We start from the raw sequence: 20,435 nt of genomic DNA, 5'->3' as shown, positions 1-20,435 counted from the left end.
CTGATACAAAGGACATGGAGGGGTGCTGTTTATTGGCTTACTCTTCATGACTTACTCAACCCTGCTTTCCTATAGAACCCAGTGTAGAATATTATTTTATTTATTTATTGTAGAATATTATTTTAAGGTGTGTTGCATTTGTTTTAACTCTGTGAAGCTGTATTACTTTGCCTTGTCTAAAACACCTGATGGTCTAATAAAAAACTGAACAGCCAATAGCAAGGCAGGAGAGAGAGGTAAGCAGGGTTGGCAGGTAGAGAGAATAAATAGAAGGAGAAATCTGGGAGGAGAAGGAAGGAGCCAGAAAAGGAGGAGGACTCCAGGGGCCAGCCACCCAGCTACACAGCCAGTTATGGAGTAAGAGTAAGATTTACAGAAGTAAGAGAATGGGAAAAGCCAAGAAACAAAAGGTAGATGGGATAATTTAAGATAAGAAAAGCTTGGGCTAGAAACAAGCCAAGCTAAGGCCGGGCATTTATAAGTAAGAATAAAGCTTCTGTGTGTGATTTATTTGGGAGCTGGGGGGGGGGCAAAAGAGCAAAAACAAACAACAATAACTCAGGACCACTAGCTCAAGGATGGAACCACCCACAATGGACTGGTCCTTCCCTCATCAATCACTAAGTGAAAAAACGCCCTATAGGCTTTTCTACAGCCTAACCTTATGGAGTCATTTCTCAATTGAAATTCCATCCTCTCAGATGACTTTAGCTTGTGTTAAGTTGACATAAAACTAGCCCACACAACTGATCCCTCGTCATCTTGACATATAAACACATCACTGGTTAAGCCACAACCTTGACCTTCTTGTTGAGTTCATAGAGATCTGACTGCCTCTGCCTCCCTAGTGTTAGGATTAAAGGCATGAGCCACCACACACCCAGTCTTCGATTGTTATTTTAATTTCAGTCAAAAGCACTATACAATGAATATGAGGGGACTGGAGAGATGACTCAGCAGTTAAGAGCACTGGCTGCTCTTCCAAAGGACCTGGATTTAATTCCCAGCACCCACATGGCAGCTCACAACTGTCTGGAACTCCAAGATCTGACACCCTCACACAGACATATATGTAGGCAAAACACCAATGCAGATTAAAAAAAAAAAAGTTATAATGAAGGGGCTTGTGGTTTGAAAGAGGTAGAACACAGGTCCCTGCAGGAATTGCAGGCATGCACTACCACCCTCAGTTGTGTGGGTGCGGGGCATCAAACCTAGGGCTTCCTGTGTGTGAGACAAGCACACGAAATTCCCTGCAAAAGTAACAAATTCCAGCTGGGCACAATGATGCATGCCTTTAATCCCAGCACTTGGGAGGCAGAGGCAGGTGGATGGCTGTGAGTTCGAGGCCAGCCTGGTCTGCAAATCAATACAAATAATCAATACAAAAGAAAAGCAAGAAAGAAAATACAAACTAACTTTGTTTTGGATCTAAACTCCTTAAAACAATCAGAGAAAGGAGTGTTAACTTCAGCAGCCTGAAACGACATTTTACAATAACAAAAAGAGCTTCTTAAACTAAAATTAACTTCCTCACTGAAGGTGCCAGTTTGTGCTTTTACACTTTTCCTGTAGCTGCCGAGTGAGAAAGTGTGTGGTGCAGTGTGGGGGAGCTCATCTGAGATGCCAAGGGAACACATGGGTCTTAGGACCTGGTGACTAAGAGAAGTAAGGGACATGAAGTAATGACTTCGAATACTCATTTATGCTTTTTGATAGAGGGATGATTTTTTTTTTCAAGACAGGGTTTCTCTATGTAACCCTGACTGTCCTGGAACTCCTTCTGTAGACCAGGCTGGCCTCGAACTCACAGAGATCCGCCTGCCTCTGCCTCCCACGTGCTGGGATTAAAGGCGAGCGCCACTGCCGCCCACTGATAATTTAAGAAGTAGAGATACAGAGGCTGCAGAGATGGCAAAATGCTTCCCATGTGAGCATGAGCACTTCCGTCCCATCCCAGCACCCCATAAAGTCTCCATTGGCGAGGTAGCTCCTAAGACATGACCTTGGAGGTTGCCTTTTGAACTACACTTACGTGTATGAACACACACTGCTAACATGCACTCATACCCATGCACACACACACACTGACACAAACAATTAAAAAAATAAAAGTAGAAAAATAAGCTAGGCTTGATGGTACATACCTGTAATTCTAGCATTTGGGAGGAAGAGGCAGGAGAATCAGAGATTCAGGGTCCATTTTGGTATATGATGAGTACCAGGCTAGCCTGGTATAAATGATATTCTATCTCAAACTAACAAACAAACCAGCAATTGACTGTGTATCACTTCTTGCCTCCTAGAATCCAAATATGGTCCCAACCTGGGGAATCATCGACAAGATTCTGAGCCTTTTTTTTTTCTTCAAGACAGGGTTTCTCCATGTAGTTTTGGTGCCTGTCCTGGATCTCTCACTGTAGACCAGGCTGGCCTTGAACTCACAGAGATTGCCTGGCTCTGTCTCCCGAGTGCTGGGATCAAAGGCGTGTGCAACCACTGCCCAGCTTGGTTTTGAGCCTTTTCCTGATATAGAGACTAAGAGGCTGCTTGGCTCCATTTTCTTGATCTTGTCTTCCACAGAGGAGTCTTGGACCTAAGTCAGGCCTACTGTATGACCTGGTTGAGATTTTGGCCTTCAGCAAATAATATAAAGTTCCAAATGACTTTAAAAAAAAAAGGCACATACCTTTAACCCCAGCAGCACTCAGACAGCAGAGGCAGGCAGATCTGAGTGTGAGGCCAGCCTGGTCTACAGAGCAAGTTCCAGGAAAGCCAGGGCTACACAAAGAAACCATGTCTCAAAAAACAAACAAACAAAAACTCACTTTGGCTGCCGTAGAGACAGTTTAAAAGAGCAACACAACTTGGTGTCATCCCAGTAGGAAGTAAATGATAAATTGTCACAACATTAAAAAAAAAAGAAAGAAAGAAATTTCAGCTTTAATCCCGACAGCACATACCTTTACATCACAGCATTTGGGAGGCAAAGGCAGGTGGATCTCAGTGAGTTCAAGGCCAGTCTCTGGTCTACAAAGCAAGTTCCAGGACAGCCAGGACTGTTATACAGAGAAACCCTGTCTCAAAAAACAAAACAAAACAAAAAAGTCACAGAATCTTAGAAATGTGGTGGTAACTTTAGAATTGATTTTGTTCCACCCCGGCAGTATAGAGCGGCATGTACTGAAAACTCTAGTCTATTTAGAAGGCCTGAAGTACAGTTTACATGATGATGTACCTGCTGTCGCTCTTGGTTAACTGAATGTGTACAATCGTGCTTCTGTGGTCAGGAGATGGTTTTCTTTTGAGAGCTGATCCTCGGAATCTAAACAGAGCAGTTTGTCATTTTTTTTAAATAATTTATTTAACTTTATTTTATGTGCGTTGGTGTGAGAGTGTCAGATTCCCTAGAACTGGAGTTATAGACAGTGTGAGCTGCCACGTGGGTGCTGGGAATGAACCTGGTCCTCTGGAAGAGCAGAAGAGCAGCCAGTGCTCTTCACCGCTGAGCCATCGCTCCAGCCCGTTTGTCATTCTTCCACCATTTTTGCTTTAAAAGAAGAAAAGTTCTATAAAACCAGAAGTGTCAGCATGGCTTTATAGAAATAGCATTCTCGATGTGTAGTGGTGGCGCACGCCTTTAGTCCCAGCCCTGGGGAGGCCGAAGCAGGTGGAGCTCCGAGTTTGAGCGTCTTCAGAGTGAGTTCTAGGACAGCCAGAGAGAGAGAGAGAGAGAGAGAGAGAGAGAGAGAGAGAGAGAGAGAGAGAGAGAGAGCATTCTCATCTCATCTTTGTGTTCCCCTTGTTCTGTAGCACAGGACTGTCTCTGTCCAATAGTGAACACATGGTAGAGTGCTTGCCTAGCACCCAAGTGACTGCTGTGTTGGATCTGCAGCATCCTAAAGCAGGTGTGATAACACATACTGGTAACCCTAGGACTTGGGAAGCAGATGCAGGAGGACCAGGAATTTAAAGTTATCTTCAGTTGTAAAAGACCCCATCTGAAGACAAAAGAACAAAGCACAGTGGCTTGATGAGTGCTTATTTTGGAGGACTTAGCAAGTAACTTCTTTTTTTTTTTTTTTAACCATGCAACAAAACCTTTATTAACATTTTTTTTTTTTTTTTTTTTTTTTTGGTTTTTCGAGACAGGGTTTCTCTGTGTAGCTTTGCGCCTTTCCTGGAACTCACTTGGTAGTCCAGGCTGGCCTCGAACTCAGAGATCCACCTGGCTCTGCCTCCCGAGTGCTGGGATTAAAGGCGTGCGCCACCACCGCCCGGCCCCTTTATTAACATTTTTAACAGAGGTTCAGCTATTACTGAAACTTGTAATTTCTAAACTTAAATTGGTGCAAATGGCTATAGTGCAGAGTAAGGCCATCATTGTCCACTGGGAATGCAGACTGAAGAATTAATAGCCACCCCTCAGACGGAGGACCAGGTGCAGGGTGGACTCTTTCTGGATGTCGTAGTCAGAAAGAGTGTGGCCATCTTCCAGCTGCTTGCCTGCAAAGATCAGCCTCTGCTGGTCAGGGGGGATGCCCTCTTTGTCCTGGATCTTGGCCTTGACATTCTCGATGGTGTCACTGGGCTCGACCTCCAGGGTGATGGTCTGGCGGGTCAGGGTCTTCACAAAGATTTGCATTTTGACCTGTTCACGAGTGTGATGAAACCACAAACCGCCGAAGCGCGTCGAGTCACCCGGACTCAAGCAGCTCCGCAGCAGACAAAGCTTGAAAAATAATTTTTTAGTGATATTTTATTTTGTGTGTTTACCTGTACGGGAGGGCCATGCATGTGCCACAGGGTTCATGTAGAAGTCAGAGGAGGGCAGCGACCGGAAGCTGGTACTCATTTTCTACCATGCGGGTCCCAGGGATTGAACTTAGATTTTCTGGCTTGGTGGTAGGTACCTTTATCTCACTGGTCCAGACTATGATGACTTCAAACTCAGAGATCTGCCTGCCTCTGCCTCCCAAGTGTTGGGACGAAAGGCTTGCATCAACACACTGGATTTTTTCCTTTTCTAGAGAGGGTATCAGTAGCTCAGGCTGGCCGCAGAGGATGACAGTGGACTTCTGATCTTGCCTCCACCTCCCAAATATTGGGATTAATAGACATATACCACTGTGGTCAGTTTAATGAGTTCTTCAAAAAAGAGAAAAAACAAAAAATGCAATAATAAATATAGGCTCTACAGGGGCCAGCAAGATGGCTCCCAGGTGTTGCCTAGCAAGCCTGGAGAAATGAGTTCAAGTCCTGGAGTCTGTGTAAAGGTGGAACAAGACTTGCATGTCTCTCCTCTACCCATACCACACACAATAATAGTAAATATTAAAACAAAAAACCAAACTCTAACATCCAAGGATGGTGGCACATGCCTTTAACCCCAGCACTCACCAGGTAGAGGCAGGCAGATCTCTGTGAATTGGAGGCCAGCCTGGTCTACGTGATGAGTTCCAGATCAGCCAGGGCTACATAGTGAGACCCTGTCTCAGTAAACAAAGTAAACCCCAACACCAACACAATCATAGGCTTGCCAGGTGCAGAAGGGCATGCCTTTAATCTTGTCGCTATAGTGAGTTCCAGGACAGCCAGGAAGACAGAATCAAAAGTAAATAAACTGGGCTGCAGTGGCGCAGGCCTTTAATCCCAGCACTTGGGAGGCAGAGTGAGGTGGATCTCTGTGAGTTCGAGGCCAGTCTGAGTCTACAGAGCGAGCTCCAGGACAGGCACCAAAACTACACAGAAAAACCCTGTCTCAAAAAACAAAACAACAACAACAACAAAAGAAATATATAATTTTTAAAAAGTGGCCTCAACACAAAACATAAAGCAAAACCCGGAAGTGTATATTGATTCCATCATTGACAGGGCTTATTGCTCCAATCCATGGGATCTATGACTACTGGAGATGCTTTAAGAGCTGAATGGTATTCAGGTGAGGGGGTCTGGACTGCCTTTCTGAGTAGGAATGAATCCCGGATTCCAAGGGTACTATCACCTCTTGACCTTGGAGCTTGCGTATCAGGCCCAGGTGGAATCAGGTAACAGATTATTTATTTATTCATTCATTTATTTTATTTATGGTGATTTAAGGCTTAAAATAGACAGGAGGGTCTGCAGGTAAATTCACTTTGTTCGGAACTTCGTGCCTTTCCAGTGGAGTTCCCTTCCTGAGCTCTGTTGCTTGTCCAGACACAAGGATGTTTTGAATGGAGGTCAACAAGGGAGGTCACCCTCCGGAATGTTTTCTCCTACCGGGAAGGAAGAGGAAGCCTGTGGCCCCTTCCAACACCAAGGAGGCGCTGCAAAACCCCCGGGCTCCCAACAGCTGCAGATTTCTGCCGGGGAGCTGCGAAACTTCTGGGGTTGCCATGGTCCATGGGAGCGAAATGCTGGCCGCCCTCTGGTACCGCAGCCCTGAGCCTGCTGTTGCAGCGTCCTTGTCCAGTCCCTTTCAAAAGCTTTTCAAGGGGGATCCCTCCTTGGGGAGGAGCTGGGACGGGACATGAACCTGGGCTTCCGTCCAAACGACTGGGGCGAATAAAAGAGGTTTTTCTTAAACTACCGGGCTGCAGCCCCGGGCTGGGCTCAAAGGATTTTTTTTTTTTAACCCCCTCAGTGTTTTCCTGGAGAGCAGAGACACGGTTCACCCCCAGCTTAGCTTGCACATGGGCCATCTTCCCTTCCAACTGGAGGCAAAAACGGTTTCTCACCCTTGCTCGGGGCGGGCAGGGGAGGCGAAAAGAAATGAATCACTACCCGCCCCCCCCATCCCCGCCCCAACAACCGCATCCCACCCCACCCCACCCCAGCAGGGGTCGGCTCGACCGACGTGCAGAGCCAGCCAGCCAGCCAGCCAGCCAGCCAAGCCATCCGGGGTGACTTGCAAATTCTGGGCACTTCTTGGCTAGGACGCCCGGGGAGTCGCCTGAAATGCCAAGGCGCCCGCGGGCGCCGGCCTCTCGGTGGGTGCCCCGGGGCGTCTGGCTCGCCCGTCCTCGCGGCGGTCTGCGGCGGGGGGGGTGGGGGGGAAGGATTTAGGGGCGCGCAGACAAAGGGGCGAGCGGGGAGCTCGCGAGCGGCAGCGGGGAGGGGCGGGCGGGCGAGCGGGCGGGCGGCGTCTTCTCCTCCCGGCCCCGCGGCGGCGGCGGCGGCGGCGGCGCGTCACGTTCTCTTCCCCGCCCCGAGCCGAGGAGCCGGGGAGGCGGCGGCCGCGGCGGCTGCTGCTGCTGCTGCTGCTGCTGCTGCTGCTGCTGCTGCTGCTGCTGCTGCTGCTGCTGCTGCTGCTGCTGCTGCTGCGAGGCAGGTGGCGGAGACCCGCGGCGTCCCAGGCGGTGAGCGAAGCGCGGGCCTGTTTCTTCTCTCTCTCTCTCTCTCTCTCCTTCCTCGCCGTTTCTCTCTCCATTTTCTCTCCCTCCGCTCCTTCCCGCGCGCTGGGGTCCGGGGCGAGCCTGGGAGAGGGAAGGCTCGGCCCCTCAGCTCCCGCCACGTTCCCCCGCCGCCCGCCGCCGCCGGGCGAGCGGGCGAGCGCCTGGGAGGAGGAGGAGGAGGAGGAGAGGGCTTGGCGGCGAGCGGCGCGCGGCCGGCCGGCCCTGTCAGCCGCGGCCCGGGCCTTGCCTTCCTCCCGCCCGCCGGCCTCAAGATGGAGCGGGGACTCCTCGGCCCCCCGCGTCCTCGCCTCAGCTCTGGGGGGCCGAGGGGGGGGTTTGCGGGGAGCTCCGGGGATGGCTCTGCCCCTCGTGGAGGCCGCGGGTCCGGTTGGACCTGTTGCCCCGGGACGCCGCCGCCGCCGCCGCTCGTCCCCTTCCTCCTCTTAAGTCAGGCCGCCGGGTGCCCCCGTGTGCGAGCCGGCATGGAGGGCGGCGGGCGTCCTTGCCTGGCTCGCCCCGGGCCCGGCCCGACCCGGCCCGGCTCGGCCACGTCCCTGCTCGGCCCCCGGGCTTTTGTTTTTTTGTGTTTTTCGCCCCCCCCGCTTCAGATCCCCTCGGATCTCTGAGAAGGTGGCAGGGCGGGCGGCATGGGGGTGCCAGAGCTCTCTGAAATCACCGCTGCCGGGTAACCCGAACCGGCTCCGGCGGCGGCCGGGGATTGGCGCGGGAGACAGATGATGACACTTGTTCGGGGAGGTGGAGGGGTGGGGTGGGGGGGCTGGGAGAGGGGCAGCGTTTAAAAAGCAGAGGTTTTTCCGTCTCGGATTAGGAGATCTTGCGTTACGATGAAAAAACAAAACACACACACACACACACACACACACACACACACACACAAAAAAAAAAAAAAACCAAAAATATCGGATTTTGATCCTGGAGTACGGCCCTGAAATCCCGCTGTCTGTCCCCTTCATGTGGCGTTTCCATCTGCCGGGAACCGCGCACCCCCACCCCCTTCCTCCCTGCCCAGCCCCACCTCTCGGGTACGAAGACGAAATGACACGTTAGGTCCGCGATCCGTGTGGATGGATACCTGCTTTTAGCAAATAACTTGGGCGCCAATTACTGTGGTTTTTTTTGTTTTTTTGTTTTTGTTTTTTGTTTAGGAGCGTGGAGATGGTTTCTATAATTTTTTTCTTTTTTCGTGTGTGTGTGTGTGTGTGTGTGTGTGTGTGTGAGAGAGAGAGAGAGAGAGAGAGATTCAGCAGCCTGGCCTCTCTTCCTCTTCTAGGCCAAGACTGTGTGTGCCTGGCTGCTTGGGGCTCTGTAAGTATTTATGCCGTGGCTGGCTGCCGCGATTTGATGATTCTGATTCTCGGATATTGTTATTATTTCTCTTATTAGTGGTTCCCAGTCAGGAGAGCAGTGTTTGGCTTCTAGGCATACTGATAATCTTTGGCCAGAATTCTCAGGTATGCTGCTCTTCAGCCTCGGGGGCATTTCTTTCTCTTGAAATAATAACAATTAACGTTTATTGAGGGCTGCTTCTGGCCAGGCTCTGGGGCAGGTGTGGGGTTTTGAATCTAGTCGTAATCCATCCAACCTAGGAAGGTTGTTGTCACCCACGTTTACCGAGAGGGCATTGAAAGGTCAGAGTCACAGCTGGTAAGTGGTGTCAGGAGTTGTACTTCGGTCAGCTTAGTAGTTTCGTCTGCCCAGTGAATCAGTGGCTCAGAGCAAGGCTGGACATTATTAAAGCTAACAGAGTGGGTGAGTGCTCCTTGTTGAGGTTCAGAGAAAGCTGTTAGGCATGCACTAGGCCTGCTTCAAAGGGGTAAAAATGAAACTGGGTGGGAACTTCCCTAGGATCCCCAACATGAGGATCTTGCCGTTCTGTTTTTTTTTACAGCCATTGTTGAGCTCAAAAAAGCAAGCCAATCTGGTTCTTTTTTGGTTTTTCGAGACAGGGTTTCTCTGTGTAGCTTTGGGTCTTTTCCTGGAACTCACTCTGTAGCCCAGGCTGGGCTCGAACTCACAGAGATCTCCCGAGTGATGGGATCAAAGGTGTGCCCGGCCGGTCTGGTTCTTTAAGGATATAAACTTTAAGGAGTTTCATAGTTTCTTCTAAGAATTAATTTTTAGTACATTTACTGTGTGTTTGTGTATTTATATGTATCATAACATGCGTGTGGGGGTCAGAGGTCAGGCATCTTGTGGGAGCCAGGCCTTTCCTTCTGCCATATAAGTCCATGGATCAAGGTCTGTGCTACCCAGGTAGGTCCAGTGGATCAAACTCAGGTTCTCAGACCTGGCTGCAAGCACCTTTTCCTGATGAAGCCATCTTTCCAGGCCTAGCAGTTTAATACTTTTATTTTTACCCAGTTTCTAATATTAACTTTGTTACATGACCCATTATGTGTGTGGATTAACTCAGTAATGTTTGATTCCTTTTTTTTTTTTTTTTTTCTGTAACAACCATGCTTGGGATTGGACTGATGCCTTAGACATGGCAGGCAAGCACAGCCACTGAGCTTCATATCCAATGTGAAGTTTTAATTTAAGCAGATCCAGGACAGGCACCAAAACTACACAGAGAAATTCTGTCTCAAAAAAAAAATTTTTTTTTAAATTTAATTTTAATGATTTATTTTTATTTTATGTGTACAAGTCTTTGCTTGAGTGTGTGCTTGTGCATTGTGTGCCTGCCAGGAGCTGGAGGAGGTCAGAGAGGATGTTGGATCTCCTATAACTGGAGTTACAGATGGTCATGAGCTACCATGTGGGTGCTAGGAACTAAGCCCAGGTCCTTTGCAAGAGCAGTAAGCACTTTTAACCTTTGAGCTATCTCTTTAGCCCTGTTTATTTAAAATATATATATTATATATATATAATATATATATATGCACATAAACACACACACCCAAGGGGTGGGAAGTATGTGCATGTTAGCGAAGTGCCCAGGGAAGCTGGATGAGACCTGGAGCTACAAGTAGCCTCCCAATATGGGTGCTAAGCACCCAGCTCAGGTCCTCTGCAAGAGCAGCACTTGCTCTTAACTGCTGAGCCATCTCTCCAGCACTCTCTTTTTCTAAGATTCATTTGTTTGTGTTCGTATGAGCGTTTGCCTGCATGTTTTTATGCGCACCCCTGGAGTTAGGGGTGTGTGTGAGCTGTCATGTGAATGCTGGGAAATAAACCTGGGTCCCCTGTAACAGCAGTAAGTGCCCTTAACTGCTTAACTGTCTCTTGGCTCTTTTTTTTTAAGCTCTGTCGATTGGGTTTGAAATCCAGAGGGTTATGTGTAAGGGATGATTTGGTCGTCTTGTCTCTCATACAAAGGTAGGACCTTTTAAGTGTCTTAATGTTGACTTCCTGGTGTTCTTCATTATTATTTACAAATAGATTTCTGTTTCTTCTAGAATTTGCATATCAAAGGCAAGGGGCTTTCTTCCCCCTGCCCCCTACTTTGTGGAATCCTCTGCAGAATTCTGCCATTTTATGTGCTGAAAATGTTTATTTAGTTGATTGAAATTGTGTGAGCCATAAGTTTCAAGACTGGCTTTGTAGTTGTCAGAACTAAAGAAAAACAAAAACAAAACAGAAGTGATCATGGTAAAGATACAAGGAGATGGCTTAATATTTGTTGACATAAAAAAAAGCCATTTGACCCAAAATTTCCGTACTGGTGCACACCTTTAATTCTTGAGCTTGTGAGGCAGAGGCAGGTGGGTCTCTGTGAGTCTGATGGCAGCCTGGTCTACAGAGCTAGTTCTAGGCCAGCTAGGGATACACAGTGATAGCTTGTCTCCAAAAACTGTAAAAACAAACAAAAAAGCCAATTGGGATTAGCAAAATGGCTCAGAAGGTAAAGAATCTCGCCCTTAAATCCGATTCATGGGACCCACTGACTCCTGAAAGTTGTCCTTGGACCTCACGTGTACACACACTAAATGAATTAAACGTAATTAAAAAAACAAAAGCCAACTATCTATGAAGTGTTAGGTGACTTTTCACCCTGTTTAACTTCCTACTATCTGAATAGCCAACTTTCTTGTACAAATGAGGTGAGAGGTCAAATAGTTTTTCATGTTGTCCCCCGCCCCCGCCGCCCCGCCCCCCCCCCCCCCCCCCCCATCTTTCTCTCTCTTTTTCTTTCCTTTTGGTTTTCCAAGACAGGGTTCCTCTGTATAGCCCTGGCTGTCCTGGAACTTGCTCTGTAGACCAGGCTGGCTTCGAATTCAGAGATCCACCTGTCTCTGCCCCCCAAGTGCGGGACCAAAGGTGTGCGCCGCCATACGTGGCTCTTGGAGTTTTTCTTTGACATGAAAAAGAAAAGAGTCAGTGTCGTGGCAAGCCTGCCCTTCTTTCAGTATTGTGGAAGTGTTGTGATTCCTCCAGAGGCTGTTTATGGAGCTGTGGTGAATCTGTCTGTCTGTGTAATGAGGTCTATTCAGTCTTCACACCACAGATACTTATCCAGCCATTTACCGTGCCATATACCCTTCTGGATGCTAGTGACACAACCCTGGATAAGATGACCTATCCTTAGTCTCTTACAACTTCTCTGCCAGCCACTGGTGCCTTTTAATGCCAGCACTCGGGAGGCAGAGGCAGAGGCAGGTGATTGTCTGAGTTCAAGGCCAGCCTGGTCTACAGAGTGAGTTCCAGGACAGCCAGGGCTACACAGAGAAACCCTGTTTCGGAAAAACAAAACCTCCCTTCCCCTAGGAAGATGATACACATATTAAATATAAGTATTTTATATATTAGAATGCCATACATGGCAAAGGAAAAAAAATACAAACTAGAGGAGGAGGAATACAAAGAGCTGCGGATAAAGTTACAGGAGTTTCAGATCAGGTTGCAAGAGACCCAGCCGAGAATATGATTTCAGTAGAAATGTAAAGAAAGTTAGAGAATGTTAGTCCTTAAAGGAAACAGGGGTCATATGGAAGAGGGACCAGAAAGTTCAACTTGATACTGGAAGCTTGGAGAGCAGATAATTTGAAGACTTGAAGGCTGTTGTTACCCTGAAAATATTTGTTAGAACACTGAAAGACCCGGAATGATTTAATGTGTCATCCATTCATTTATCCACTCGTCTGTCCTAGAGATGAGGTTGAACCCAGGCCTCTCACATATACCAGGCCAACACTCTACCACTGAGCTGTGCACACACTGCCCTCCCCCACCCCCTTTAAACACCTGGCTTAGCCTCCTGCATGCTGGGATTCCAGGTGGGAGCCATCTTACATCATACCTGGCCTTTTTGGCCTCCTCTGCCTCAAGTGCTGGGATTAAAGGCCTGCACCACCACCCGGCTCCATACCTGGCCTTTTTGTTTGTTTTGTTTCTTTATTTGAGACTGGGTTTCTCTGTGTAGCCTTGGCTGGTGCGCCACCGCCGCCAGGCTTCATACCTGGCTTTAAAAAAAAAAAAAAGGGATCTTATATGTTGCCTCTGATCAGCTAGATCTCACCATCCTGCCCCCTCAGTGTCTGCAGTAGTTGGGGTTAGGTATTGACTACCATGCCCAACTTTCTGCTGTCTTATTAACTGTGATCAAGGTTGAGTTAAAAATATGGAGAGCCGGGCGGTGGTGGCGCACGCCTTTAATCCCAGCACTCGGGAGGCAGAGCCAGGCGGATCTCTGTGAGTTCGAGGCCAGCCTGGGCTACAGCGCGAGATCAGGAAAGGCGCAAAGCTACACAGAGAAACCCTGTCTCGAAAAACAAAAAACAAACAAAAAAAAAAAAATATGGAGAATTAAAAGTTCAAAGAATTTTACTGTCTGGCTTAAAAGTCTCATAGCTGATGAAAACAGAGCAAGAACTGAACCCTAGTTTATGTTATTTTAGTAAATGTGCAAAATACCTTGGCAATAGAACATCAAGTCAGTGGCTGCTCAAAAGTTGGCTAGCCAGGCTGGGCGGTGGTGGCGCACGCCTTTAATCCCAGCACTCGGGAGGCAGAGCCAGGCGGATCTCTGTGAGTTTGAGGCCAGTCTGGGCTACCAAGTGAGTTCCAGGAGAGGCGCAAAGCTACACAGAGAAACCCTGTCTCAAAAAACCAAAAAAAAAAGTTGGCTAGCCAGGTACTTGGCTTGACCCCCTCCACACACACCCACACTGGGGATTAAACCTCAAGTTTCCTACATGCTGTATTCCCACCACCACTGTTCTATTGAGTATATACTTTTCTTGTATAATTTATTTTTAATTTTATTTTATGTGCATTGGTGTGAGGGTGTCAGATCCCCTGGAACTGGAGTTACAGACAGTAGTGAGCTACCATGTGGTTGCTGGGAATTGAACCTGAGACCTTTGGAAGAACAGCCAGTGTTCTTAACCACTGAGTCATCGCTCTAGCCCCGAATATATACCTTTATACTTTCCTATTATAAAAAAAATTTTCTGTGTATGGATTTTTGCCTGCATGTATGTCTGTGTACCACAGTGATGCTGTTCTTGTGGAGACCAGAAGAGGCAGTTTGATCCCCTGGAATTGGAGTTACAGATGGTTGTAACCCTGCATATGGATGCTGGGAACTGAAGAACAGCCAGTGCTTTTAACAGTTGAGCCAGTCAGTCTATTTTTGGTTTTTTGTTTTGTTTTTTTTTTGTTTTTTTTTTTTTGGTTTTTCGAGACAGGGTTTCTCTGTATAGCTTTGCGCCTTTCCTGGAACTCACTTGGTAGTCCAGGCTGGCCTCGAACTCACAGAGATCCGCCGAGCCAGTCTATTTTTGTACGTCAACCCAGGATCTTTGTTTAACCCAAGGGGTCTATGTCATGAGATGTGCATATGTTCTTCTCCCCAGCTGTACTTTTGGCAGCACAGCCCTGCTTTTTAGTCTTAAAAGTTTCATGGTTCTCTTGAAACACACACACACACACACACACACACCCAAAAAAAAGTTTCATGCTTCAGTTTCTTTTTCTTTTTTGGCGGCGTGGGGGTGGGGGAAAACACAGTTTCCAAGACAGGGGTTCTCTGTGTAACCCTGGCTGTCCTGGAACTCACTCTGAAGACCAGGCTGGCCTTGAACTCAGAGATCCACCTTCCTCTGCCTCCCAAGTACTGGGATTAAAGGTGTGTGCTGCCACTGCCTGGCTGGTTTAAACCCAGTTTAACAAACTTTTATATAAGTATTTTCAATCTTAACTGGAAAACAGTGTCTGTAATATTCTGTATATGAATTTTTTAGACAGCTATTTAAGGAGGCTTTAAACTATTACAACATTTTATATATTTTAAATAAACATAGGGTATGTTTCCCATATAGGTGGAACTCAAGAATCCATATGCTTTAAATCAGCATTGACTGATGGTACTGTACAGGAATTTTAGGGAAGAGTGACCTCTTCAGACTGTAGTCAGGGTACAGAAGGAGCTTCTCCCACTCCATTTTTTTTTTTTTTAAATAGGTTGACAGATTGTACTTAACCAACCTTGAATTTGGCTAGGACATCTGGGTTAATATCCTGGACCTGGCATGAAGTACCAAGGAATCTTGGCCACAATCTGTAAAGAGCTTTTTTTCCCCTTTAAATCTCCATCTGGCACTTCTAGAAGGACAGATTCCATTAGCACTAACTCAATGGGTGGGTCTGTTTTTTGATTGTTTATTGTGGTCTAACAACATCTTAAAAGTATTTTTTGCAAAGTCCTTGAAAAGAGGAAATAGTCCTGTTACTGGATCCCTGTAGGGACACCTATCTGGCCTCTTAGTCCCTGGGGAAGCCTGAATTTTCTTCTGTGTCCTGTGTCTCCTCTCAGGAATCTTCATGAGGCTAAGGCAGACATTTTGCTTTCCTAAATTTTATGTAATCATATGGCCCAGTATGCTTCCAACTTGAATTACATAGTTGGGTGTTTATATTTTCCCTCGCTTACTTATATGTAAGCTTGGATTAAATCCCAGTTGAAGAGTCTGCCCATTTTTGACACTTGAAAGTGGCAAGTCCTTGATTGACAATGTTATTTTTGAAGCTATGGGCCTAAGGATCCAGATGTTCAGGATGTGCAAATCATCTGGAATTTGGGTTTGATGTGTAACAGAAAGGCAACTCTGATTAGTTTTTTGCTTCCCAACTGTACAGATTATTTTTATTTTATTTTATTTTACGTGTGTGTGTGTGTGTGTGTGTGTGTGTGTGTGTGTGTGTGTGTGTATGTGTATGCCACAGCATGAATATGGAGGTCAGAAGATATGTTAGTTACTTCACTGTGGCTGTGATAAAACACCATGACCAAGTCAATTCATGGAAGAGAGTTTATTTGGGCTTATGGTTCCAGAGGGAGAGTCTCTAATGGCGGCAGGACCAGAGAGCTGAGAGATTACAATTTCACCTGCAGGCATGAAGCAGAGAGAGCAATCTGGAAGTGGGGTGAGGCTGTGTACTCTCAAAGCCACCCCTAGTGATGCTGTACCACCTCCTCAGACAGCATCAACTGAGGGCCAAGTGTCCAAATACCTCAGCCTATGGGAGACAGTTATTCAGACCACCAGAGAGGACAGGTTAGTTCTCTCCTTCACCATGTGGTTTCCAGGTTGGAACTAGAATAACTAGGCTTGGCAGCATAGTGCTCTTGGCCACGGAGACATTTTTCTGGCCCTACACATTCTTTACCTCCTGTAGGACCTTGAAATATTTAGGGCCCCTCCCCCCATTTTGAGGAAAAATAGGAAATAGTAGGGATATTTTCCTAGAAATTTTTTTTTGAGACAGGGTTTCTCTGTGTAGCCCTGGCTGTCCTGGAACTCACTCTCTAGACCAGATTGGCCTTGAACTCGCAGAGATTCATCTGCCTCTGCCTCCCAAGTGCTGGGATCAAAGGCATGCACCACCACCACCTAGCTCTAGAAATCTTTTTTTTTTTTTTTTAAATATGAATAGCCTTTGTTGATTGTGGCAGTCAATTGAAGAATCCTGTTCTTGTTAATTAGGTCGTATCTACAGATCCAATTAAAGCATGAAAATATTGTGTGTGTGTGTTTGTTGCTGGAGATTGAATCAAGAACCTTGTGCATGCTAGGCAAGTGCTCTACTGCTGAGCTACATGCCCAGCCCCTTGAAGACTTTGTTTTTCAAGACTTTTAAAAAAGTGTGTATATGTGTGTGTGTGTGTGTATCTAAGTGTGGATTTGTGTATGTGAGAGCAGTGCCTGCAGAGGACAGAGGACAGCATTGGATCTCCTCGGGCTAGAGTTGTAGGTGGTGGTGAGCCACTGAACATGGCTTCTTGGAAATGAACTCAGCTCTTCTGCACAGATAGTATGCACTCTTGACTACTGAACCATCTCTCTATCCTCAACCGTCAGTTTTTGTCATTGTTTTGTATTTTATTTAGTAAAGGATTTGTTTTTATTTTTTATGTGTGTTTGTATGTATATGTGTATAGTGTACATGCTTGGCAACTGTAGAGGCCAGAAGTGGGTGTCAGATCCCTGTAACTGGAGATACTGATGGTTGGGAGTTTCCAAGTGGGTGTGGGAATAAAATCTGAGTCCTCTGAAGAACAGCAAGTGTTCTTAACCATTGAGCATCTCTTTGGCCCTCCCCTGCTTAAAACAGCTAGAGAGAGAGAGAGAGAGAGAGAGAGAGAGTGTGTTAGTTTAGGCCAGAGGCCAATTTTGGTGTTCCTCAGATATCACCCCTGCTTTTATTTTTTTTTTTTTTGAAATAGGAGCTCTGACTAGTCTTGAACTTAACCAGTTAGGCTAGGATGGCTAGCCAAGGAGATCTGGGGGGATCCACGTTTTTTCTGTTTCTCAGCTCTGGGATTACAACTATGGGTCACTGGGCCACAGTGCCTGTCTTTTCTTTTTATTTATTTCTTTGTATTTATTTATTTTTTCAGAGCTGAGGACCGAACCCAGGGCCTTGCGCTTGCTAGGCAAGCTCTCTACCACTGAGCTAAATCCCCAACCCCTCTTTTTATTTGTTTTTAAATATTGGTTCTAGGGATTGACCTCAGGTCCTTATGCTTACGTAGCAAAAACTTTCCGAGATACCCCTGAACCCTATTCTTGTGTTGTTTTCTTTGAGACAGGATCTTGCTATATAGCCTTAGATGGCCTGGAACTTGCAATGTAAACCAGGCTGCCTCTGCCACTGTAGTGTTGGGATATTTGGCTTGTCACTTATCTTTTAATCCATATATTCATCAGGCATTTGTCAAGTATCTGCTATGGGAGGCACTAGCCCAGATAACAAGTAGAGGAAAACAGCTTCAAACCCTGGTCCAGAGACACCTACCTGCTCATAGAAGACAAGTTAAAAACAAGACTTTATTCTTTTTCCTTTTTTTGAGATGGGGCGGGGAGTCTTCCTATGTCCACTTGGTTAGCCTAGAACTTACTGTGTAGGCCTGGCTGGCCTCAGCCTTGCGGTGATCCCCTTGCTTCAGCCTCTTGAGAGCTGGGATTATAGGCATGCACCATTATACCCAGCTGTAGCTCTTTTTCCCTTTATTTTTTGAGGCAAGGTCTCACTGCATAGCCTTGGCTGGCTGGAACTTCCTATATAGACCAGGCTGGCCTTGAAGTCACAGAGATCCACCTGCCTCTGCTTCCCAAGTGCTGGGATTAAAGGCGTGTGCCACCACATTTGGCTTACTTATTTTTTTCATTTACAAGTGTGTGTTTGTGAGTGTCTGTGTGTGTGCCGTGTTTGCATGTGTGTGTGTATGTGCGCGCACATGCGTGGAATTACAGGTGGTTTGTGAGCTCTCTGATGTGAGTGCTGGGAACAAGCTTGGGTCTTCTGGAAGAGCAATAATGCTCTTCAGTGCTTTAGCTGCCTATTCAACCTTTTCAGCAACCCCTACTCTCTTTAAGGTAGACCCTCAGTGTACAGCCAAGGATTATCTCTGAACTATCATCTGCTGTGCTCTGGACTCCTAGCTGTGTGTTATCATGCCCAGCTCCATCCCTTTCTTGACTGCAAACTCCAGCTCTGTTATTTTGTGGAAGACTGTATTCAAATCTTTGGAGCCCAGTTCTTTCCTCTATAAATTGTGGATAACAGTTGCTTGATCGTGGGCATGTAGATTAACTGGAGCAATGGGTGTAAACTCAGCAAATGCCCCTCTTCTTCCCCCCCCCCCCTTTGCCTTTCAACCAGTAGTATTTTTCTGTCATTTCAATTGTACTGGGAGACAATGGGGTTTCCTGGCTTGAGAAATGAGACCTTTCTTCCTGCCATGTTTACAGCATTAATTTGAGTAGGAGTGACTTGCGTGACTGAAAGGGCATGTTTTAATGAGCAGTTGTCAGTGGGGAACTTGTGATTGACAAGGACTTAAATGTTCCGAATGGAAAAGCAACTTGCGCTCCTCCTGTCAGAACTTGTGTCCTGCCAGCTTGCAGGCCCTTTTGTGTGCTCCCCAGTTGTCTTTCTCAAGGTTTAATTAAAGGTGGAGTTTTCTTTCTAAGGTCTGGTAGAACTTGCTGTGTGTCTGCATCGCACGCAGGTTAGCTACATATGACTGTGACCAACACTGAACCCGGCACCTGAAATCCAAATGAAAGCAACTCTGAGTTTCCACTGACGGCATCTAGGCTGACTGCTCCAGACAGCGGTGAACTTGGGAGTGCATTTAATAGACTGATGGCTTCTTTTGAAATCAGCATTCTGCAGTCTTACCAATGTGGAAATGTTCCTTTTTCCATTGGCTCTCAAGACCCACAGCAACTGTATAGTTGCACATTTGCCAAGTAAAAACAAAAAGCCGTTTAAAGAGGGGAGCTCAAATCCCAAGTAATGAGGGAGTTCTGGAGTTTTCTGAGTTGTCTGTGTCCTTTTCTTGTTCTGAACAGTTGGTGTGCCCCATGAAGGAGCAGCAGCAGTGTGCCTTCTTCTATTCCTCTGTGAGGACTGGAAAGGAAGACAATTTGAATACCCCTGAAATGCCCCTTTCATATCCTTGCTGTATATAACAGATCAGAAACTTGTTTGCCAGCATGCTCTAGGGTCAGGAGTCTATCTAGAGATTGGGGCTTAAGTCATAGACTATTAACTAACAAGTGACTACACTTTAGAATCAGTTTCCTCAGTGGTAAAGTGAGTTCATTGAACTAGATTGCTAAGGTCTCTTCTGAGTCTGAAGTTTTATGTTGCTATATTAAGCATCTTGTTCCCTTTTACACATTAGTATAATTGACTGCTGCTGACCTTAAATTCTTCTGGGAGATAATAACCACAGCTAGTCATTTTAGTCTCCTTTTTTTTTTTTAAATTTTATTTTACAATACAATTCGGTTCTACATATCAGCCACGGATTCCCTTGTTCTCCCCCCTCCCCATTTTAGTCTCCTTTAAGATCTGTGTCTGAGCAGTGACATATATCAGAATTACAGAATCACTGGGAAATTTTGTAGAATGTGCAAATGAACAGAGCAGCTCAAATTATTTAGCTTTCTGGGTTTCTTATTTTTCCACATGCTTGTGCAGATGGAAGAACATTGGGAGGCTGTTTGTTTTTGTGTATGGAAGTCATAAGAACAGTAGTCCTCATTCCATTGAGCCAAGCAGATATTCATAATCTCTGGCAGTTGCATCAGAGCTTAGAGTTCCCCTCAAGAACAGCATTGTCTAATGTCCTAACCTAGTCCTCTGCTCGGGTTGGTTGCATTTTCTCTCTGTCTCTGTCTCTCTTTCCCCTCCCTTTTCAAAACCACTCTGAGTACGACTTGTACTCTATTCTGTGTCATACACCCTAAGTTTTAAAACCATATAATTTTCAAGTATGACTTAATTTTTCAGAGGATTATGTCTCCGTCTGACTTTTCCGAAAAGATGCCATAAACCTTTCTATTCACTGTCAGCGTCTTATTGTATGATCTTTTCAAACCAACACTTAATGCTGACAGGTTGATTTTATAAATTGCTCTGTGAGGGCTTGATCGGAAGACACTGGAAGTAAGACTCCCTTGTAACACCTTTTGAGTTAAGGAGCCAATTAATTTTCTGATTCTCACTGGCTTGTCTTGGCCCTGGAGTGTCTAAACGGGCTTCTTGACATTGATCATTTGAATAGTGGCTGCTCTGTTTACT

General features: G+C 46.3%; 2 protein-coding genes across 5 annotated transcripts in view; one reads left to right on the top strand and one right to left on the bottom strand.

Annotated features, from left to right (window-relative positions):
- Window positions 1–4,135: 4,135 nt before the first annotated feature.
- Window positions 4,136–6,711, bottom strand: LOC128121028 (ubiquitin-like). The gene has a single exon (XM_052755400.1). The coding sequence runs from the start codon at window positions 4,643–4,645 to the stop codon at window positions 4,412–4,414; it is 234 nt and encodes a 77-aa protein (XP_052611360.1). The 5' UTR covers window positions 4,646–6,711; the 3' UTR covers window positions 4,136–4,411.
- Window positions 6,712–6,854: 143 nt separating this feature from the next.
- Window positions 6,855–20,435, top strand: part of Clip1 (CAP-Gly domain containing linker protein 1) — a 117,265-nt gene continuing 103,684 nt past the window's right edge. For 2 of the 4 annotated variants that reach the window (XM_052755398.1, XM_052755397.1), the window contains exon 1: window positions 7,141–7,340. The gene's annotated coding sequence lies outside the window, so the exon portion shown is untranslated. Of the gene's footprint in view, window positions 6,972–7,139; window positions 7,341–20,435 lie in introns of those variants that run through there. The other 2 variants (XM_052755399.1, XM_052755396.1) reach the window with 2 other exon arrangements.

The sequence above is a fragment of the Peromyscus californicus genome, unplaced genomic scaffold (assembly GCF_007827085.1).
Source record: "Peromyscus californicus insignis strain IS unplaced genomic scaffold, ASM782708v3 Scaffold_2__1_contigs__length_46816999, whole genome shotgun sequence".
NCBI classification, from domain to species: domain Eukaryota; kingdom Metazoa; phylum Chordata; class Mammalia; order Rodentia; family Cricetidae; genus Peromyscus; species Peromyscus californicus.
The sequence above is the reverse complement of the archived record's forward strand: the minus strand, read 5'-3'. Positions and strand labels throughout refer to the sequence as shown.